This window comes from Lithobates pipiens, unplaced genomic scaffold, assembly GCF_037356315.1.
Source record: "Lithobates pipiens isolate NorthernLeopardFrog02 unplaced genomic scaffold, aLitPip1_a1.2 Scaffold_22, whole genome shotgun sequence".
Classification (NCBI taxonomy): domain Eukaryota; kingdom Metazoa; phylum Chordata; class Amphibia; order Anura; family Ranidae; genus Lithobates; species Lithobates pipiens.
Window position 1 is genome coordinate 120,322,298 of NW_027507784.1, and position 23,881 is coordinate 120,346,178.

Sequence of the window (23,881 nt, forward strand, 5' to 3'; positions counted from 1 at the left end):
TGCCCTATCGCTATGATAAGCAAATCTGTTGTTTGTTTTTATAAGATTCCTGACTTGCTGCTCCATTTTGTCATAACCCACTTTGTAAAGTCTAATGGAAAAGTGCAAGTTCTTTATAGTTGTTGGAGATGATGGCCACACCTTAACTCATCTATATCATGCTTGATATCTATTATCCCATGGATAATTGGTATGCGGACTGAACCAATGACCTGAACTGGTCCAGTTTTTTTTTTCTTACCCCCCAGCCCTAGTCAGCATTATTTACAAAAAAAAAAAGAAAACCATTTAACACTACAAAACCATTTTTTGCCCTGTTTTTTAGGGTAGATATTCAATGATTGTACCAACTTTAGGCTTGTTTAAATTTAGGCTTGTTGAAAATGTTATTGTAAATGTACATCATTGTCTAACATCACAATTCTATTATTAGGGAGATGATGGCCCCCCAGGAAATGGTACTGATGGATTCCAAGGATTCCAAGTAAGTTTTTAGAACCCGACAAGGTAAACATTACCAGAGACCAATAGTCAAGGATTTACATCAAAGGAAGGGTCTTATCCATAATTTTGACTTCACAAAAAATATTAATTGAGTGAGAGTGATGAGATACAGGCCCAAAAAATGACATAGAAGGTATGCACTTTGGATTTTGACTTACTGACTAGGTTGTAGTAAAAACAGGGCTGTGGGTTGGGCAAGAAAAAAACATTAAGATGTATTCAGTATGATATATATTTGACATTTTTGTCCACTTCAGGGGTACCCCGGAGGTAGAGGCGATCGAGGAACTAATGTAAGTCAGTCATCTTAAGCAAGGAAACAAACTATTCACAAAACATTTAATACTGAACCAGCCTCAAATCACAATTTATTTCATTTTCTGTAGGGAACAAAGGGATATCCTGGACCAAAAGGAGATGAAGGAGAGCCTGGAGATCCTGGTGATGATGTGAGTGTGATGGTTTATTATGCAAACATCTAAAGTTGTCTTCAAATCTCAAATTCTACCATTTCTGTCAATAATCCCACATTTTTATTATGAATAGGCTTTGTCATTCCAGAGAATGCAATGTCTGAACAAAAAAGCTGACCATACCCTATACAATTTGATTGTACAGTCTTCTGTTTTGCAAGGACCAGCCTTGTTTGATACTAGGTGGATGAATTATTTAGGTTTGTCCTCATATTACATAGTTTTGGTTTCTAAATGTGATTGTACAGAGAGTGTGCAATACAATTGTATACTATATGGCCAGCCTAAGGTAAGACTGATAAACTGAGTTTGCAGCTATTGACTTTTTTATCATTTATCATCTACAAGATCATGTTTATTATATATTCCTTACAAATGTTTGAAAGTCAGTATTACATTTCAATACATATTTTTTGTTTTGTGTGTCATAATTTAGAGTCCAGATAAAGGTCCTGGTGGGCCCAATGGAGCAAAGGGTTACAGAGGACCAGAAGGACCATCGGTGAGTATAATGACACAAATAGCAGGTGTAAAAGTAAAAAAAAAAATGCATGCAATCATTATTATATTATTCAATTTAGGAGAAAAATACCCTTTTGCTTCCGTTAATACTGTCGAGATGAGCACACATACAGTTAGTATCTCTGTTAGCCCTTGCACACACGGTCGGACATTCCGGCGAAAAATGTCCGTTCGGCCCGTGCTGTCGGATAATCCGACCATGTGTGGGCTTCATCTGACTTTTTCCGTCGGAATGTCCGACCAACAAAGTTTGAGAGCTGGATATAAAAATTTTCCGACAACATGATCTGATCGGACTTTGTCCGATCGTTTGTAGAGAATTCCGATCGGACAAAGTGCCACACATGCTCAGATCAAATTCCTAGACCAAAACTATTGGCTACTAGCCTGAACGTAGTCCAGTCGTAACTAAATAACGTCATCACGTCACGAACGATCGGATTTTCCGACAACTTTGTCCGACCGTGTGTATGCAACACCAGTTTCAGATAAAATCCATCCTAAAAAATCCGACGGATTTTGTTGTCGGAATGTCTGACTGTGTGAACAAGGGCTAAGGGTTTGGGTTAATGGCCTTTTGTTTGGATCAGAACTGCTTCTCTTCCTATAGAAGTCAATTGGAATGCAAAGGCACCTTGATGCAGGTTGATGCAGCTAATAAGGAGGTCAATTGTAGGTCAAGTGCACCTGTCATTGTACTCTGAATGATCTCAGAAGCATCTCAAACTAATTTTAAATGCAAGCTGGATGCACTTTAAAGCTGCATTTGCCTGCGAACATTTAGGCATTGATGTAAGGCATTATATGTTTTACATTTTTTTGTATGTATCCATGCTTTTGTGAATATGTAGAATTAATGTTCTCTAGTGATATTATTTTTAAAGTAAATCATGCAGCCTGTCATATAGTAATCTTAAGCAATCAATTGTAGACTTTAAATAAAAAACAAATAAACTAGTCTGTCAATATGTATCAAGTATGCACAATATTCTTATACAAAGTATGGATTCAGACTGCCTGATGTCAGATTCAGCTGCTGCTTGCAACCCTCTAAAACAGCATCTGTAGCACTTCTAAACACGGTAATGTTCAGTATACAGATGCCAGAAAGCAGCGCTAATATCCTTCACTGTTCTCCTATGAGAGATTACTGGCAGTTTTACTGCCTCTTACAATGTAATATCATTCAGCACTCTGTGGCTGAAATAGATTGTGCTCTAATTTTGTTGACTACATTTTCACTTTACACATCTTTCCTTCTAGGGACCTCCAGGACCTCCAGGCCCACCAGGCCCAGATGTGAGTCATGTTTTATTCTTGCTGGCATTTTGCCTGGTAACCATATTCTGCCCCCTTTATTGCAGTGATGTAGCCATTAATATGGGGTTGTGATAACAAGTTATTGGAAACTGCCAGACCCTAAACTACTAGGCATAGCAACCCAACTTTTGGTCATATATCGATGTCCTGTCTGCCAGTCACTGGCACTATGAGATTCCACACAGAAATACAAGGCAATATGAAACATTTATTCCCAGTGACTCATTCTTTGTCTAAAAGAGGAGCTTGGATGGTGTCCATTACTAGAGAGTGTTACCGTTTAAGGTCTGGTTTACACATTTACTTAGAAAGTCGACCAATCTTCTTCATGTGTATTTACAGGAGTGTGAAATTCTGGACATTATCATGAAGATGTGCTGTAAGTACTAACCCAATTATCTTTAATAGCTCATTCTAGGGAGGTTCCAAGCAAATAAAATCATCTATAGTGATGGACGAACTTCCGACGGGACGTTTCGCGAACGCGAAACGCGAACGGACACAAACGTTCGCGAAAACGACCGTTCGCCGCGGGCTCCATTGACTTCAATGGGAGGCGAATTTCGCAAACCTTTAGGTCGAATTTGCGGCCACGGGGTAATTATTAGGGGGTAGCACGTAGTCCCACCACCTGGACAATAGCATAATACATGTATGAGGTGAATTTGGGATCGATAACTACAAGCATTTTTTTTTTATTTGGGAAATTGTTCTGACAATTCAGGACTATGGAGCTAATGAAGGCAATGGAGGAGAGGGAAGGTCAGGGACCAGGGTAGGCAAACAAGAGGGTGCAGGAGATACAGAGCACTGACAGCAGCACCGTAATACAGAGCACTGACATCAGCACCGTGACATACAGCGCTGACAGCAGCTCCGTGACATACAGCGCTGACAGCAGCTCCGTGACATACAGCGCTGACAGCAGCTCCGTGACATACAGCGCTGACAGCAGCTCCGTGACATACAGCGCTGACAGCAGCTCCGTGACATACAGCGCTGACAGCAGCACCGTGACATACAGCGCTGACAGCAGCTCCGTGACATACAGCGCTGACAGCAGCTCCGTGACATACAGCGCTGACAGCAGCTCCGTGACATACAGCACTGACAGCAGCTCCGTGACATACAGCGCTGACAGCAGCTCCGTGACATACAGCGCTGACAGCAGCACCGTGACATACAGCGCTGACAGCAGCTCCGTGACATACAGCGCTGACAGCAGCTCCGTGACATACAGCGCTGACAGCAGCTCCGTGACATACAGCGCTGACAGCAGCTCCGTGACATACAGCGCTGACAGCAGCTCCGTGACATACAGCGCTGACAGCAGCTCCGTGACATACAGCGCTGACAGCAGCTCCGTGACATACAGCGCTGACAGCAGCTCCGTGACATACAGCGCTGACAGCAGCTCCGTGACATACAGCGCTGACAGCAGCTCCGTGACATACAGCGCTGACAGCAGCACCGTAAGCAGCCCCAGGAGGAAGTCAGCACAGCACAGGGATGGTGTGATCCCCTCATAATAAGAACCCCCAGGAGGAAGTCAGCACAGCACAGGGATGGTGGGAGCCCCTCATAATAAGAACACCCAGGAGGAAGTCAGCACAGCACAGGGATGGTGGGAACCCCTCATAATAAGCAGCCCCAGTAGAAATATGACACCGCTCAACCTCTTCAAAGAGGAGGGTAGGGGCATATAGTACGGTGTGCTTTTTTGGGTCAGGGAAGTGAGCCAAATGAATTAAGAAGGTCTGTGTGCTTGATTCCAAAAATTGTTTATAGACATATACATGGTCTACTGATCACATGTGTTGAATTCCTCCGAGATCCATGCCTCATTCATTTTTAGAAATGTGAGGTAGTTAACACTGTGGTGAGCTAGGCGAGTACGCTTATCGGTCACAATCCCCCCTGCTGCGCTGAACGTCCTTTCGGACAGGACACTGGATGAGGGGCAAGCCAACAGTTCGATTGCAAATTGGGCAAGCTCTGGCCAGAGGTCAAGCCTGCCCACCCAGTAGTCTAGGGGTTCATCACTCCTCAGAGCGTCCACATCGGCCGTTAACCCAATGTAGTCGGACACCTGACGGTCTAGGCGTTCCCTGATGCTGGATCCGGATGACACCTGTCGATGGGTCGGCTGAAAGAATGACCTCATATCCGAAGTCACCAACACATCTTCAAACCGGCCTCTTCTTGCAGGCGCTGTTGGATTGGTACCCGCAAATCCTTCTCTGGGAGTGGGAATTGCTCCTCTGCCAGCGCACGCAAAAGCAGAATGCAGCATTTCTCGAAGCAAGGCCTGGAAGTGCTGCATTCTGACAGCCCTCTGCGACGGCGGTAACATTTCCGCCATTTTGTGTTTGTACCGGGGGTCTAAGTACGTTGCCACCCAGTACTGGTCCTTGACCCTCATGCTTTTTATACGGGGGTCCCTATTAAAACACTGGAGCATGAAGGCCCCCATTTGCACTAAAGTGGAAGCGGTGTGGTGGCCTGGCTCCTGCTCATCATCCAGGATAATGTCGTCCTCTTCATTCTCCTCTCCCCATCCTCGCACAACAGGGATCCCAGAAAGGTTTAAAGCATGCTCTTCTTGCTCCTGCTCATCCGCCCCGGCACCATCCTCCTCTGACTCCTCATCAGACTCCTGTTGTTGACTTGTCTCAGATAGAGTAGCCCCCCCTGGGAATTCATCCAGCATTGCGACTTCCTCATCTTCCCGCTCCTGCTCCTCCACAGCCTGATCAATGACACGACGCAATGCACGCTCCAGAAAGAAGGCATAAGGTACCATGTCACTGATGGCGCCATGGCTGCGACTGACCAGTTTGGTGATCTCCTCAAATGGCCGCAGAAGTCTGCATGTGTCGCGCATGAGCAGCCACTGGCGCGGTGAAAAAAAACCCAGCTCCCCAGAACCGTTTCTTTCGCAGAGTTCATACAGGTAGACGTTAACTGCACGTTTCTGCTGGAGCAGCCTATCAAGCATATAGAAGGTTGAGTTCCATCGCGTCGGGCAATCGCAAATAAGACGTCTGACCGGCAGATGGTGTCGCCGCTGAATGTCAGCAAGGCGAGCCATGGCCGTGTAAGATCTTCTGAAATGGGCCGAGATTTTCCTTGCCTGCCGCAAGATGTCCTGGACCCCAGGGTATTTGACAAGGAATCGCTGCACGACCAAGTTTAAGACGTGTGCCATGCACGGCACGTGCGTGATTTTGCCCTGTTTCAATGCGCTAAGCAGATTGGCACCGTTGTCACACACCACTTTACCAACTGTCAAATTGAGCGGTGTTAGCCACTCATCTGCCTGTGAACGCAAAGCTGAAAGGAGTGCCGGGCCAGTGTGGCTCTTTGCTTCCAGGCACAACAGACGCAGCACGGCATGGCAACGTCTCACCTGGCATGTGGAATAGGTTCTGGGGAGCTTGGGCGGTGCAGTGGAAGAGACGCTAGCAGCGGAAAAGGAGGAGGCAGCTGAGGAGGAGAGGGAGGAGGATGGAGTAGGAGGAGGAGAAGAAGAGTCAGGCCTGCATGCAATCCGTGGCGGTAAAACCAAATCTACACGGGTGCCACGGGTTACATGCTTGACGGCCGTCAGAAGGTTCACCCAGTGGGCAGTAAAACTGATATACCTTCCCTGCCCGTGTTTGCTAGACCACGTGTCTGTGGTCAGATGTATCTTGGCACCGACACTGTGTGCCAGAGATACATTCACTTGCCGCTGAACATGGCCATATAGCTCTGGGATGCCCTTCTCTGAGAAATACTTCCTTCCTGGGACCTTCCATTGTGGTGTTCCAATGGCCACAAATTTGCGAAAGGCCTCCGAGTCCACCAGTTTATATGGCAGTAGTTGGCGGGCTATGAGTTCTGACAAGCCAGCCGCCAACCGTTGGGCAAGAGGGTTATCCGGCGTCATCATTTTTTTACGCTCAAACATTAGGCCCACGGAAGCCTGCCTTTTTGCAGAAAAATGTGAGCTTGGCGTGATGGAAGGTGGAGTGGAGGACAATTGTGAGGAGAGAGGAGAAGGAGAAGTAGAAGACGAGGCTGGACGGTGAGAGCCTGCAGTGTGGCTTTGTGTGTTCCGTTGCTCCCACTGGGCTCGGTGATGGCTGCTCATGTGCCTTCTTAAGGCGGTCGTCCCTAGGTGAGTATTGGGCTTACCGCGACTAACGCGTTGACTGCAAAGATTGCAGATGGCAACGCTATTGTCAGCAGCGGACACGTTAAAAAAAGCCCACACTGCGGAGCCATGTGCCGGTGTCCTGGGAGCGCCAGATGTGACCGTACATGGTCGATGACTCGCTCCTGATACATTTGCAGTCTGCTTTGTCCCTGCTGTGCAATGTAAGTCATTGCTGCTTCTCCTCCCTATCTGCTGGTCCATATCTCCCTCTGAACTCCCCTCCTCTTCCTCTCTTGTGGGCACCCACGTGACATCACTAGACACGTCATCATCAACGTCACCTTCCCCACCGCTATAAGTAGAGTAGGCAGCAACACCGGGGACCAACCTCCTCCTTGGGCTGATCTGGGTACTGGCGTCAGACTGCTGAGTAGCGCTTGTTGCTACCTCCTCTTCCTGATCCAATACCAAGAGTGGCTGCGCATCAGAAATGTCCTCTTGATATGGATCGGAAAATAATTCCAGTGACTCAAGCGGAAGGTATGTGGTGGTGGTGGTGGTGGTCGTGTTGTTGGTGGTAGTGTCTTTGGGGGTGCACATAGCAGAGAGTGAAGAAGAGGGTGCAGATCGAGAGGATGAGGAGGGTGCAGAAGAGTAAGGCTGAGCGAGCCACTCAACCAAGTCTGGTGCATCCTTTAAAGTAATTGAACGCACCTTCTGCAACTTCCCACTTTGGCTCAAGCCTGTTGCTCCTGCCCTACCCCTACCACCCCTGCGGAAGGGCCTGCCTCTTCCTCTGCATGTCATTTTTTAAATGACCCTGTGACAAAACTCTTAGTCCCTATACCGCTGAAGGACTGCTGCAGTATAGGTGAGCGGTCAGCAGTGGTGCACGTCAACCCTATCTATTGTGGACCTATAGCGGTCCTTACAGAACAGCAGACTGTACCGCACTCAAGCCTATGTACCGTAGCACCCTATACCAAGTTACCAGTCCTTATAAGAACTTTTGTGGACCAAGCAGGTTGTGTATTAGTGTTTAGCAGACTGTACGTCAGTCCCTATACCGCTGAAGGACTGCTGCAGTATAGGGCAGCGGTCAGCAGTGGTGCACGTCAACCCTATCTATTGTGGACCGATAGCGGTCCTTACAGAACAGCAGACTGTACCGCACTCAAGCCTATGTACCGTAGCACCCTATACCAAGTTACCAGTCCTTATAAGAACTTTTGTGGACCAAGCAGGTTGTGTATTAGTGTTTAGCAGACTGTACGTCAGTCCCTATACCGCTGAAGGACTGCTGCAGTATAGGGCAGCGGTCAGCAGTGGTGCACGTCAACCCTATCTATTGTGGACCGATAGCGGTCCTTACAGAACAGCAGACTGTACCGCACTCAAGCCTATGTACCGTAGCACCCTATACCAAGTTACCAGTCCTTATAAGAACTTTTGTGGAACAAGCAGGTTGTGTGTTAGTGATTAGCAGACTGTACGTCAGTCCCTATACCGCTGAAGGACTGCTGCAGTATAGGTGAGCGGTCAGCAGTGGTGCACGTCAACCCTATCTATTGTGGACCGATAGCGGTCCTTACAGAACAGCAGACTGTACCGCACTCAAGCCTATGTACCGTAGCACCCTATACCAAGTTACCAGTCCTTATAAGAACTTTTGTGGACCAAGCAGGTTGTGTATTAGTGTTTAGCAGACTGTACGTCAGTCCCTATACCGCTGAAGGACTGCTGCAGTATAGGGCAGCGGTCAGCAGTGGTGCACGTCAACCCTATCTATTGTGGACCGATAGCGGTCCTTACAGAACAGCAGACTGTACCGCACTCAAGCCTATGTACCGTAGCACCCTATACCAAGTTACCAGTCCTTATAAGAACTTTTGTGGACCAAGCAGGTTGTGTATTAGTGTTTAGCAGACTGTACGTCAGTCCCTATACCGCTGAAGGACTGCTGCAGTATAGGGCAGCGGTCAGCAGTGGTGCACGTCAACCCTATCTATTGTGGACCGATAGCGGTCCTTACAGAACAGCAGACTGTACCGCACTCAAGCCTATGTACCGTAGCACCCTATACCAAGTTACCAGTCCTTATAAGAACTTTTGTGGAACAAGCAGGTTGTGTGTTAGTGATTAGCAGACTGTACGTCAGTCCCTATACCAATGAAGGACTGCTGCAGTATAGGGCAGCGGTCAGCAGTAGTGCACGGCAACCCTATGTATTGTGGACCGATAGCGGTCCTTACAGAACAGCAGACTGTAACGCACTCAGGCCTATGTACCGTAGCACCCTATACCAAGTTACCAGTCCTTATAAGAACTTTTGTGGACCAAGCAGGTTGTGTGTTAGTGATTAGCAGACTGTACGTCAGTCCCTATACCAATGAAGGACTGCTGCAGTATAGGGCAGCGGTCAGCAGTAGTGCACGGCAACCCTATGTATTGTGGACCGATAGCGGTCCTTACAGAACAGCAGACTGTAACGCACTCAGGCCTATGTACCGTAGCACCCTATACCAAGTTACCAGTCCTTATAAGAACTTTTGTGGACCAAGCAGGTTGTGTGTTAGTGATTAGCAGACTGTACGTCAGTCCCTATACCAATGAAGGACTGCTGCAGTATAGGGCAGCGGTCAGCAGTAGTGCACGGCAACCCTATGTATTGTGGACCGATAGCGGTCCTTACAGAACAGCAGACTGTACTGCACTCAGGCCTATGTACCGTAGCACCCTATACCAAGTTACCAGTCCTTATAAAAACTTTTGTGGACCAAGCAGGTTGTGTGTTAGTGTTTAGCAGACTGTGCGTCAGTCCCTATACCGCTGAAGGACTGCTGCAGTATAGGGCAGCGGTCAGCAGTAGTGCACGGCAACCCTATGTATTGTGGACCGATAGCGGTCCTTACAGAACAGCAGACTGTAACGCACTCAGGCCTATGTACCGTAGCACCCTATACCAAGTTACCAGTCCTTATAAGAACTTTTGTGGACCAAGCAGGTTGTGTGTTAGTGATTAGCAGACTGTACGTCAGTCCCTATACCAATGAAGGACTGCTGCAGTATAGGGCAGCGGTCAGCAGTAGTGCACGGCAACCCTATGTATTGTGGACCGATAGCGGTCCTTACAGAACAGCAGACTGTAACGCACTCAGGCCTATGTACCGTAGCACCCTATACCAAGTTACCAGTCCTTATAAAAACTTTTGTGGACCAAGCAGGTTGTGTGTTAGTGTTTAGCAGACTGTGCGTCAGTCCCTATACCGCTGAAGGACTGCTGCAGTATAGGGCAGCGGTCAGCAGTAGTGCACGGCAACCCTATGTATTGTGGACCGATAGCGGTCCTTACAGAACAGCAGACTGTAACGCACTCAGGCCTATGTACCGTAGCACCCTATACCAAGTTACCAGTCCTTATAAGAACTTTTGTGGACCAAGCAGGTTGTGTGTTAGTGATTAGCAGACTGTACGTCAGTCCCTATACCAATGAAGGACTGCTGCAGTATAGGGCAGCGGTCAGCAGTAGTGCACGGCAACCCTATGTATTGTGGACCGATAGCGGTCCTTACAGAACAGCAGACTGTAACGCACTCAGGCCTATGTACCGTAGCACCCTATACCAAGTTACCAGTCCTTATAAGAACTTTTGTGGACCAAGCAGGTTGTGTGTTAGTGATTAGCAGACTGTACGTCAGTCCCTATACCAATGAAGGACTGCTGCAGTATAGGGCAGCGGTCAGCAGTAGTGCACGGCAACCCTATGTATTGTGGACCGATAGCGGTCCTTACAGAACAGCAGACTGTAACGCACTCAGGCCTATGTACCGTAGCACCCTATACCAAGTTACCAGTCCTTATAAGAACTTTTGTGGACCAAGCAGGTTGTGTGTTAGTGATTAGCAGACTGTACGTCAGTCCCTATACCAATGAAGGACTGCTGCAGTATAGGGCAGCGGTCAGCAGTAGTGCACGGCAACCCTATGTATTGTGGACCGATAGCGGTCCTTACAGAACAGCAGACTGTACTGCACTCAGGCCTATGTACCGTAGCACCCTATACCAAGTTACCAGTCCTTATAAAAACTTTTGTGGACCAAGCAGGTTGTGTGTTAGTGTTTAGCAGACTGTGCGTCAGTCCCTATACCGCTGAAGGACTGCTGCAGTATAGGGCAGCGGTCAGCAGTAGTGCACGGCAACCCTATGTATTGTGGACCGATAGCGGTCCTTACAGAACAGCAGACTGTAACGCACTCAGGCCTATGTACCGTAGCACCCTATACCAAGTTACCAGTCCTTATAAGAACTTTTGTGGACCAAGCAGGTTGTGTGTTAGTGATTAGCAGACTGTACGTCAGTCCCTATACCAATGAAGGACTGCTGCAGTATAGGGCAGCGGTCAGCAGTAGTGCACGGCAACCCTATGTATTGTGGACCGATAGCGGTCCTTACAGAACAGCAGACTGTACTGCACTCAGGCCTATGTACCGTAGCACCCTATACCAAGTTACCAGTCCTTATAAGAACTTTTGTGGACCAAGCAGGTTGTGTGTTAGTGATTAGCAGACTGTACGTCAGTCCCTATACCAATGAAGGACTGCTGCAGTATAGGGCAGCGGTCAGCAGTAGTGCACGGCAACCCTATGTATTGTGGACCGATAGCGGTCCTTACAGAACAGCAGACTGTACTGCACTCAGGCCTATGTACCGTAGCACCCTATACCAAGTTACCAGTCCTTATAAGAACTTTTGTGGACCAAGCAGGTTGTGTATTAGTGTTTAGCAGACTGTGCGTCAGTCCCTATACCGCTGAAGGACTGCTGCAGTATAGGGCAGCGGTCAGCAGTAGTGCACGGCAACCCTATGTATTGTGGACCGATAGCGGTCCTTACAGAACAGCAGACTGTACCGCACCCAAGCCTATGTACCGTAGCACCCTAGACAGACCAAGTTACCAGTCCTGATAAAGAGCTTTGTGGAACAAGTGAGTTGTGAATGATTAGCAGACTGCAGCAGAAGGGCAGCAGTCAAGTATAATATTCTTTCTATATTTGGAAGAAAGAATATTATACGTGTACAAGCCTATTACCGTACCACTGATACCAGTCCTGAAAAGAACCTTTGTGGAACTAATAGTAACAGCAAGTCTTTAAAATTATCCTCACTGCCTGACACACTGCTTCCTGCCTGTCCCTATACAAATTGGCAAAAAAGAGTAGGCTGGAACGATTAGCTGGAACAGCTCTTTTGTGGACCTGATAGTAACAGCTAATGATGATGATGATGATGATGATGAAGAAAGACTAATCTGGCTGAGCTGTCCCTAAAATAGCAGCATACAGCGCTCTGTCCCTTTATCTAAACTGACAAAAGAAACTCAGGCTGCTGACCTAACACCTATACCAGTCCTGAAAAGAACTTTTGTGTACCAAATAGCTAGCGTTTTCTCTGTCCCTACTCCACACAGGATCCTTTCCCTACAGTGACAGAAGAAAGAATGTAAAATGGCCACCGGATCGGGTGTATTTATAGGTTAGGGGGAATGTCCAAGTGTCCATGAGCTGTCATGTCTCAATTGGTTGTCCTGTAACACATGATAAACGTGTCACGAAAGGTTAAAGTTCTTGTATACATTAAACACGTAAGTCCGCCGGGGCGAACGACGGAAAAAGGCGTTCGAACCCGCGGACGGCGAAAGTCGGAAATTCGCCGCGAAACGACCGCCGGGCGAACCGTTCGGCCATCACTAATCATCTACATTAGTGCAGTATGTTTCTAAAACATATGATCCTACCCAAGCAATAAAACTAGGATCCAGCACATGTACCAGCAACGTGTTAGTCATTCCACTCCATGGGTATATTCCATTGAATGGGAACTACGCAAATGCTAGACTATATGCCAGATAGTTAAAGACTGAGAAGAACAGCCAGTGTACTGTTTAGAATTATTTAATTATTGTGAGGTGTAGCAAAATATATATAGTATGTACAATGAGGAAAGTAGGTACAGGCATAGAGACACATTGGCAGCTTAGTAGCATAAGAACATAGATAGTTCATCATTGTCTTGCCTAATATAGAGTAGAGCTTAGGGAATTTGAACCTGTGCTATGCACATGCAGGAAAAAACACATTTGCTTTAATGTGACCATGCATAGCTTGGGCTACCGCTCTAGACATTCATCCATGTATTCCATGACTAAGCCCTGTGGGTGGTTTACATCTAGGGTACTGGGAAAAGCCCTTTTACTTACTCAATCTTTGACCCCTGCAAGCTCCCTCATGCTACAAGATCAGCACCTGTAGCCTCTACTCCCCATGTTTCTGTGGTCGTAGGTCCTTTGCACTGAATATGAGAACACTGAGGAACAGTCCACTGCTGGAGCATAGGAGAGCACTATCTGCCACAGTAGCAGAGGATCGTAGAAGAGGATCGAATAAGCAAAACCATTTTTTCATGTCCCCCAGAATTAAACAAACTTTTAATCCTTGAAGTTAGGAGAGCAGCCTCGCCATGCCCATGCCATGTGATAGCATTGGGCCAATCATGAAGTACCAGTATTGCCACATTGCAGGAAAAGGAATGGGACAAATGCTCCTCCATACCAAAAGATATATAGGTGCTGCTGGGCAGGGGTATATTATAGCAAACCTGTTGAATGCCCTGTGTGGGCAAAGCACAAGTTAGCTTTAATCAGATGTAGGTGTCTGTATAAGCTAAGAACTCATAAGATCTGCAAAACAGAGAAAAAAAGCTCAATGTGCTTTATAAATGACTCCCAATGGTAGCAGGAAGAAAAATAATACAGAGTATTCACGTGGTATAACTAGTTACACCACTTTGTATCTTGGATGATAAGTCCAGATTCCCAGCTGTTAAACAATAAATGTTCATAAAAGTATTAAAGATTTGATATGAAGGGTAATTGACATGATATCCACTCCTGTGGTTATACGTGTAAATTACATTTTTGAAGAAAGTTAAAAAGGTTAGTCTAGCAAAAATTAGAGGTTAGTAATACATTTAACAGTATTTGGTTGAGGAGTCTATTCTGAGCTTATACATATTTGATTGAAAGGTCTGATAATGGATTATTTGTAATTGGATGACCTTTCTACTCCTGTCTGCTCTGGCTCGGGAAGTTTTATATGCTCTGTAAGAACTGTCCTTCAGCACTTCAGAGAGTTCTTTTGTAATGTTTGCACTCTGTATGTCTGATGTCAAGCCTGTTCATTCTCAGCTGTATCTTTGATGTTGGCTTTGTTTATGACATGATGTTTTTGATTGTCTTTTAACTGTCTGTTTTCATTTTTCAGCTTGCTGTGGTAAGTATGTGCTGTTTTCTTCTAATCCTGCATTTATGTTTCCTCTTTGGCTTGCACTGATGCATGTTTCCACTGTTCTTGTTATCCTTTCCTTACCGGTGGGCCTAATAAATGTCCTTATTCTTGAGACATGACCACTGCCCATGTTATGTATCCATACAATTTGCCTTTTCTTATATATATACTCTCATATGATGGGTGTCCTGACTGTATGCAGAACCATGACTACCTATCTTCTTTGCTGCTTCTTTGATAAGTTATTCTTTCTTCCGTAATAGGGTGGTTGTTAACGTTTTTAGCCCTTAGCTTCTTCACTCATGCGGTGTAGCTGTCATCTATATATGACATCTGAACCCTTATCTGAAATAAACTAAAGAACAAAGGGCGCCCCTTCTGTACTGACCAGTCAACTCAGCATGTTAGATTTTAGACTACAAAGCAATTAGCTCTCCCATGAAAGTTTCTTGTACATTTATCCTGAATAAATAATATTGTATTGGATTTTATTCTTCAGAATACCATAGTTTACTGACATAAAGCTTATCCGTGTGCGGTCTGATCTTGCAGCAGATGCATGAAACACTAAGGTTTTACTAAAGGTTTTACTTTAGATTTACTAAAGCTGGTGCACACAGAATCTGGTGCAGCTGTGCATAGTAACCAATTTGCTTCTACTATCAGCTTGTTCAATAAAGTTTTGACAAGAAAACCTAGAAGCTGATTGGTTACTATACACAGCTGTACCAAATTTTGTATATACCAGTTTTAGTAAATCTCCCCCTATAACCCTTTACAGACTTTCAACTGCAACAGAACACTATTCATGGTGCCATGTTTCATTTTTTTTATAGACTGCGTATGTGGTCCTATTGATGTACTTTTCGTGGTTGACAGTTCTGAAAGTATTGGTAACACCAATTTCCAGCTATCAAAAGACTTTATAATAAAGGTTATTGATCGTTTGAGCAGGGACGAACATGTCAAGGTGAGAATAATTACAAATATTAATTCAGATGATATTTTGTAAGTCATCAAGTTACACATGTCTTTTCATTTTTTTTGTCATATACCATCAATATACATGCATCAAATTTTACCAAATAAAAATAACTATTACTAAACTGCATTTTATTATAATCCTCTTTACTAAATATGACAAAGTGCAGAAATGTATAGTTAACAGCTTTTAGTTTAGTATAGATATATTCACAGTTTAGTAGAGAGTTATCATATTGTTTGACTTTGACTGCAGTTTGACTCTGGAGAATCCCGAGTTGGAGTGGTGCAGTACAGCCATGGAGACACCCAGGAATCTGTAGCCATGGGAGATGCCAATATCCAGACTATTGGGCAGCTGAAAGAGTAAGTGACATTTTTTCACATTCATTCAACTTGGAACAAATATACATACATACATACATACAATATATTCAAAAGAGTATTTAAAGCGGAAGTAAACCCATCCATAAAACAGTTTAATTTATGGCACATGCCGGAAATGTAACACTCCCATTGGTTGGGCTCTCCACCAAACTGTCAAATCATCCAATGGCTGGTGTCATAGCTGATCACATGTGCAGCATCATGGCAGTTGTAGATTAAACAGGCAAAGATGGTAGCTTCCTTGGCTGAAAATGATTAGGGATGTTTTCTTACACTAAAGAAAAAATATCCACATCAAAATAAAAAACAAATTCAAAGCTCAAAAATGACAAGTCCATCTGCTAGCTGTGGAGCTAGATAAAACTCCACATTCAAAGTTGTACTAGTCCCTATAATAAAAATAATTTATATCACAAATATAATCATAATTATATTACCTAAAATGAACTTGTGCTTTCCTCATTCAGAATAAAGCAACAAGATGACTTTAATACCATCTCTACCAGCTGCACATACCTTGACCCCTCACCATTCCATTAAGTCAGCAAGAGTGAAAAAGAAATTGAAATTGCAAAATTGCATTTTGAGCTGATACTATCTATGTTTGCATGTGTTTTTATTTTAAGTTTTTAATCAATGAACCTTCATAGAGTAGGTCTATAGTTGAAGACAGATGCCAGATGTGCAGTCTTGCCCAGGGTCCTCACCTGAGAACATAACAGAGTCAGATGACTAGGGGCACAGAGCTGACCTTTAGTGAAATCTCTATGTTGGCAATGCAAACATAGATATCATAAAAAAAAAAAAAATGGGCACACTCGATGGACTACTCAGCCTTTTTTCTGCTGTCACTTTTCTATAAGTGGCGGCCCTTCCACTAGAGGTGCAAGGGCCCCACCCCCTATCCATGCATTCTGCCCCCTGATCTACATACAGGGACGCCGGACCATGGATTTCAGTGGGGGGTGTTTTTTTTTTTTTGAAGCACGTGATTAGAGACAAAAGCTCTAATAGGCTTCAAAAAAGGGTCGTCTTGGGGCACTGCACTCTGAGCCCACCCAGTTGTGTTACAATAGCTAATGAATAATCGCTATTGTAACACTGAATCTCCTCCTTGCCAATCGGGATGTGGGTCATGAGACCCATCACCTGATTGGCCAAAAAGAGAGACAATCGGATTGACCAGCAGGAGATGCACGGGGCACGGAGGAGAGGAGGGAAAAGACGCACATAGAGGAACCGAGCAGCAAGCAAGCAGACTGCAGCCCGGAGAGAAGCCGCCACCCCTGACGCCATACTGCCCGCGAGATGGGGTAATTGATTCACCAACCAGGGGGAGGGGCCCGTGAACCAGCCGTCTGTGACCCTACCGATTGAGTGGCGGCAGGTGGATTGTTTGCCCCCCAAAAAAAACACCAGCCACCGCTGGTTTCTAATGCCACATGCAGAAATGCAGAGAACATAGCATGTGTGTAAAAAACATTACCTTGACAAAGTGAGCAACAGCAAAGATGCTATTAATGTGGAGAGAACAACACATTAGGGTAGCAGGGCTACAAACTGGACAATGACAGGCATATCCTTGTGAACATTTCTACCTAAATACAGTATATGTGAACCCTTACCTTGTAAAACAACTCATTCAGTTCAAAATAGAAATGAAAGACAAGACATTTGTGTTGATATTTAAAAAGAATTACAAGGCTCCATGCACACTAGAGCTCAAAAAAGCTTTTTCTGGACGCCAGATTGCTGGCAGAAAATGCTGGTTGAAAAACACGTTTTTAACAGTGTTTTGTACTAGCATTTATGCACTTTTTTTTAACATTATTGTTTATGGGCGTTTTTAATAAACATACACAGAGGACACTCCAAAAATCCCACAATGTAGTCCCAAAGCTCCAAAATGCATTGAAAAAACAGAACGTTGAATGCTAATTAACGCGTGTTTATGCGTGTTTATCAGTGTTTGGCATTTTTTTGCATTTTTTGTGGTCAGAAAAACTGCACTTTGAACATGATTTTATGGCATTCAGAGAACAGCCCATGAACTCCACTCCTGATAAAAGCTAAAAAACGTCCATGTGTGCACATAGGATAACATAGATTGGAGTTTATGGGCTGTTAAAAAAAATGCCCAAACTCCAAAAAACTGCCGTTTATAAGCTCCAGTGTGCATGGAGCCTAAGTACCCTTTTCTTTTTTATAATTTATCATATAACCTCTGTATGTAGCTGCAAATAAAAAGGCGGGGGTGAATGCTGCATGGGTGTGTGTCAACAAGAGGCAAAGAAACAGCAGCATACTAATCCTGCCAGTGAAAGAATGTATGGTGTGGGGGGGGGGGGGGGGGGGGTGTCAGCACAAGTCTGACCAATGGAGTAAATTAACCACACTGGAATGGATGTGCTTTCATGCCCAGTGTTGTCAGTTTTAAATAGTAAATCAGGGGTACTGGCAGGATCACCAGTTATTTCACATAAATTAAGGAATGCAAAGAGAGCAGGATACTTTTTACATACATATGTGGTACTTCAGACACATATAATAAATATGACATTTTGTGGTAACAAACACTTTAATGCAGTTTTTTTATTCCAGTTCTAATTTAAGCCAAATATTTCCATGCATTTATTCAGCTATCATAGGAAGCATGAATGATATTTCATATTGCAAACATTTTGCATCATTTCTATTTGCAGGGCTATTAAGAATTTGGGCTGGATAGCTGGTGGCACCTGGACTGGAGAGGCACTTGCTTTCACTAAAGATAACCTACTAAAGAAGTTTTCATCAGACAAGAGAGTAGCACTTGTTTTGACAGATGGCCACTCTGATATCCTGAGGGACAAGACACCACTGAACACATTGTGTGAGGTTGCTCCGGTGAGTAGATATCTGTGGTCATTACACTTCTGACCATGCAATGATACATTAAAGCTCACATTTCTTGTCTCTTGGATAGGTTGTGTCTTTGGGAGTTGGGGATATCTTCCAGTCTGCTGCAAACCCTGATCAGCTGGGTGAGATTGCATGCGGAGGAGCATCATACAGCCAAGGGCTGTCTCTACAGAAGGCCAGCTATACGGAACTGCTTGATGATGGCTTCCTGCAGAACTTGACTGCTCATATTTGTAAAGGTAGCACTCTTTTTCTAAGAAATATATTTTAGTAAGATTTGTGTCGCTAAGTATATTTTTAGTTATACATATATTGTTTTGCCCTTTAAATTTACTTCTTCTGATGTAAGTTTTTTTTTTTCCTTGCAGATAAGAAGTGCCCTGATTACACTTGTGCCAGTAAGTATAGTGCTTGTTCCATCTACTATGCATTAAGTTTTAGCTTGTAGATACATACTGTTCATTTACAGATGATTGCAAATAATTAAGCCGCTTTTTGTTTCATCTTCTTTTATGGACCTCTTTATCATACCTATGTTAAATCAATATATCACTTCCTGTCTCAGAGACGGGACATCAGATAGTTTTTGGAAACTATTTTTTGCAGCAGCATAAAAATAAGAGACATGCATGTGCTAGAAAGGGCTTTTCACAAAAAAAAAAGAAAAGACTTCATAATATAAAAATAGATGAAATATCTAGCAGCAGGAAAATGCCCATAAACGGGTATAACTGGTAACTAACTGGGTGCCCAAAAAAAATATTAGGATTAATTGAATATGTATACTTCTCCACCCCTATTGCCCAAACAAACTTGGGATATCTATTATAACGGTGAGTAAAACCATTAAGGACATATGGAAGCTTAGGTAAGTAAGTTGATCAGTGAAGCGCTACATTACCCTAAGTGGATCACATATCCCAAATTGGTGTATGGGCTAATTTTAGAAGTTATTCAGTAGGCAGCTCTTCCATGTGTGCAGACCATGTTTTGGCTTTTGTAGGAAACGTATTCAGAGGCCCGCCAGACTAATAAATGGTCCAGAAATATTGATTTTAGTATCCATTTACAGCCTGTGCATTTCTGCTATTTGTGGGACCTCTGTTATCAGAGTTTGTATAATGTTGAAACTGGAGAAATATGAACAAATAAAAAAATTTAATTCTTAAGATTAATTGATGGAAGTTAGGCAAAAATTTTGCTTCAGCTGAGTAAAGAAACAGGAAAACTGGTCCTTCAAATACTGGTAATGTTTACTAGCTAATATGTTTTATTGTCAGCTACCAAAAAGAAGTTAACCTATTCTTATATTTGTAAATTTTCTAATAGATGAAATTATACACATGAATGACATGCTGTAATTTTTTTTCTTCAGTATCATTTGATGTTCCTGCTGACATCACTCTACTTGTGGACAGCTCTGCAAGTGTTGGCAGCCGAAACTTTGAAATAAGCAAAAGCTTTGTTAAGCGCCTGGCACAGCGTTTCCTAGAGGCTAAAAGTCCCGCATTTGACTCTGTGAGACTATCTGTGGTACAGTATAGTGGCCGTACTGATCAGAGTGTTGAGCTGCAATTTGTTTCCAACTATACAGAAGCAGTGATTGGAATAGACAGTATGAAGTTTATAAATGGAGGCACAGATGTGGCAGCAGCATTGCGTTCAGTCACAGAACTATATCGTGAAGTTGGTGAACCAGGGTCAACTAAGAAGGTGTTGCTCTTCTCCGATGGAAACACACAAGCAGAGGGAACACTTCTACAGGCTGTAAGAGATGCCCGGGCAGCTGGCCTTGAGATTTCGGTTCTGGCAATAGGAAACCGACCTCACGAGGACAATCTAAGAATACTGCTAACGGGTGCTCCTGCTGATTCCAAGATTGCCATAAATGAGAGGAGCCTATTCCGTGTTCCTGATTATCCTTCTCTACTCAAAGGTGTTTTGTACAAGACCGTGAGCCGTCGAGTGTCTCTCAAACCCTAGTAAACTAACAGCGCCCCTACAGTTAACAAAACAAGCAAGAGTTGTATCTCAGCCACATGCACTGTGGTCTCAGAATATAATGAAGGGGTATGACTTACCCTGCAGATTGTTATTTTGTCTAGTCCATCAAAGCCCCTCTCATACCTTTTACTGGATTTTAAAATGACCTAACTTGTACATTCAACTCAGCCTTGCATAAGAAATGTCTATATTTTTTTTAATACCTTTTATCCTTCTGATCTTGAATATCTCAGGGTCCCTAGATGTTTGAAGAACAGTGTCATTTTAATATTGGTTCCTGGAGGTTTATTCTGCCCATTGGCAAACTCAGCTTTTAAAGGGTATGAGAGGTGTCAATAAATTGTGTGTATAAATGATGTTACATGTATGTATACTGTAAATTCAGATATACACACAGCATCAAGTTTATTAAAAAGTCTACCAGCACTTGAGTTTTGCCCTAGTCAATTTCCCCACAAATGTTATTCTAAGCAGAATCATCCAGGGATAGAGTGCACATTCTATATGCCTATATGCTTTAGACCAAAATGATGGAAACATACTCATTAAAAAGGCACTCTGGGGTCATTGTCTACCAAACAAAATATAGGAAAGCTGAAACATTTGCTCTCATTAGATCCTGCAAAAAAACATTTAGGACCAGTCCCTAAGAATACGTTAGCACATTTGAACATTACTAGTTTATATACTACTTACATAGATAGAACCACTGCAACCTTATATTTTATGATCTGCAGCTGTATGTACAGTTGTGTATGACTAAAGTGCACTCATCATGTGCATTGATGTACAATAAATTTGAACATTTCTAGGTATTGCACACTATGGGGTTGATTTACCAATGGCAAATATACCATGCACTTTTCAAGTGCAGAGGCTTCAAAGCTCAGTAAATGAGATAAAGGGGGTTATTTACTAAAGGAAAATCCACTTTGCACTGAAAGTGCACTTGGAAGTAAAGTTGCTGTAGATCCGAGGGGGGCATGCAAGGAAAATAAAAAAACAGCATTTTAGATTGCACATTATTGGATGATAAAACCAGCAGAGCTTCCAATCATTTCAGATCTACCCCTTAGATTTAGAGCAAGTGCACTTGCAGTGCAAAGTGGATTTGCCTTTCGTAAATAACCCCGAAAGCTTCACTTTGCAAAGATTACCCAATCATGGAAATGCAAGGAAAATGTTAAAAAACTGCATTTTTGCTTGCACATTATAGGATGATGGAAGTCAGCAGAGCTTCCCCTCATTTACTAAGCTCTGGAGAAACAGCACTTTCAAAGTGCACAGTCTATTTGCCTTTAGTGTGAATCCCTTTGTTTTTTTTTTGTCAGTCATATCACAGCTCAAATTTTGGTTCAGTCCACAAAAGGACAACCTGCACTGTAGTTTGACTAGGTAGGTGAAGGGATTTTTTAGTAAATTCAATAGGGTGCTAAGAAGGTACACATAAGAAGAAAATAGTTGGCAGATTAGGAAGCATTTTATATACAAAATATTAAGATATAGTGGTCAACATCAAACAGAAATGAAATTGAGAAAATAAATAAAATGTAAATATTCTGTTTATATTCAGATTTGGAATAGTTCCATAAAAGAAGAGTTTGTGCAGGTTGAATTTTCCTCAAGTTTCAGGCATTACAGAAATAAAATCTTTCTACAAATCTCTTTACAATGAAATGTCTTTAACATTTTATCTAGAGTTTCTTGGTAAACCACTTGCCAAATATAGGTTGCCCAAATATAGAAGTTGTTTAGCTATTTCATGAAGACCTAAAGTTAATACAAGAATTATGAGAAACTAAAACCCTAAAAAAAAGTGAATCTGCAAGAATAAAAGTAATGCTAATGCAGATATAAGCCACACGTTTCATCTTTTAGGTGGGGATTTACTAAAAGTGGTGCACACAGAATCTGGTGCAACAGAGCATGGTAACTAATCAGCTTCTAGGTTTTATTGTTAATGCTTAACTGAAGAAGCTGAAAGTAGAAGCTGATTGCTTGCTATGCATAGCTGTACCAGCTTCTGTGTGCACCAGTTTTAGTAAATCGCCCCCTTAGTTTCCATCAGACTCCAGGGAAACAAGAAGAGCCCGCTGAAAGGGACCATTGTGTTTTTTTTTTACTTTTTACTTTGAGAGAATTGTGTAATTTACAATTTAGATGATGCAGTCTTAAAAAACACTTTTCTGCACTTCCATTGAAAATGTGTGCACAAAGACTGTCAAGCCTGATACAGCATGCTGGAAGTGCAAGGGTTAATTAGTGTTTTCTTATTGGTGCTATATTCAGGGAAAGGAAGCACGTGTGGAGTCCTATGACCTGGTTTGTCTACAGGAAACCCGGTAATGCTGTCAGAGCTGGTACAGGAGTGACAGCAATACCTCCTGTGCAATACGGTTGTAAGGCCGCTCTCTTTTTCAATCTATGCTCACTCTGGTCTCTGAATAAAGGGTTTTACCACCTACGAGTCTGTGTTCTTTATGTGTGTATTTCAGATATGAATGGATTTAATTAAAATAGCAGCGTGAACACCATCTTGATTTTATTACTCCCGTCCCTCTTATTCCCTTTTATCTTCATTTTGATTCTCTAGACACTCGTATGTTAGCAATATAGAGTACTGAATGTGAATAATGTAGATCCTGCTAAAAAAAAAAAATTGTCATTAAACAAATTAATTCTCTGGCTATATAAACTTTCAGGCAAAATGCAGAAAGCTTTTACTCAGATCATGGATCATGTGTCCTATAACAAACAATTGTGAGGCTTGAGTATTTTATTCTTCAAGTTTTGTGAAACTAACTAGCAAAGCTTACTCCATATTATGGTCATTAGATTTATTTATGTTTCACCAGAATCGATAATTATGAATGCCATTTTAGAATTCTTTTTTTAGAGAGCAACTGTAGTTTTGCAGACAAATGATATTCTGGAAAGCAATGGATAAGAGCAGACAATCCCAACCTATATGGAGGTTGTAGGGTATTTTGAAAAGATAACTTTAACCCCTCTTTCTTTATCTATTAATACCCCCATGTATATTGTTAAAGCAGTACTAAGGCCTTTTTTTTTTTTTTTTGTCGCACATCCTAACAGTACAATACAGGATTCCTACTAAAAAAAATCTACAGGCATACCCCACTTTCCCACTTTTAAGTACACAATGGGGTTTATTTACTAAAGCTGGTAAGTGCAATATCAGGATCACAAACCAATGAGTTTCCAGGTTTTATTACCAAAAGCTTAATTGATTAAGCTGAGGTTAGAAGCTCATTGGTTTCTATGCAGAAGTGAACCTGATTTTG

The 23,881-nt window shown here is 43.1% G+C and overlaps 1 protein-coding gene across 1 annotated transcript in view; it reads left to right on the forward strand.

Annotated features, from left to right (window-relative positions):
- COL6A1 (collagen type VI alpha 1 chain) overlaps positions 1-23,040 on the forward strand; it is a 76,700-nt gene extending 53,660 nt beyond the window's left edge. The window contains exons 23-35 of the mRNA XM_077448158.1: positions 434-484; positions 762-797; positions 891-953; positions 1,414-1,479; positions 2,763-2,798; positions 3,162-3,198; positions 14,280-14,288; positions 15,140-15,273; positions 15,541-15,650; positions 18,374-18,557; positions 18,637-18,811; positions 18,941-18,970; positions 19,948-23,040. Coding sequence (XP_077304284.1) covers positions 434-484; positions 762-797; positions 891-953; positions 1,414-1,479; positions 2,763-2,798; positions 3,162-3,198; positions 14,280-14,288; positions 15,140-15,273; positions 15,541-15,650; positions 18,374-18,557; positions 18,637-18,811; positions 18,941-18,970; positions 19,948-20,555 — 1,539 coding nt within the window. The 3' untranslated portion in view covers positions 20,556-23,040. The remainder of the gene's footprint in view (positions 1-433; positions 485-761; positions 798-890; positions 954-1,413; positions 1,480-2,762; positions 2,799-3,161; positions 3,199-14,279; positions 14,289-15,139; positions 15,274-15,540; positions 15,651-18,373; positions 18,558-18,636; positions 18,812-18,940; positions 18,971-19,947) is intronic.
- The last annotated feature ends 841 nt before the right edge of the window (positions 23,041-23,881 follow it).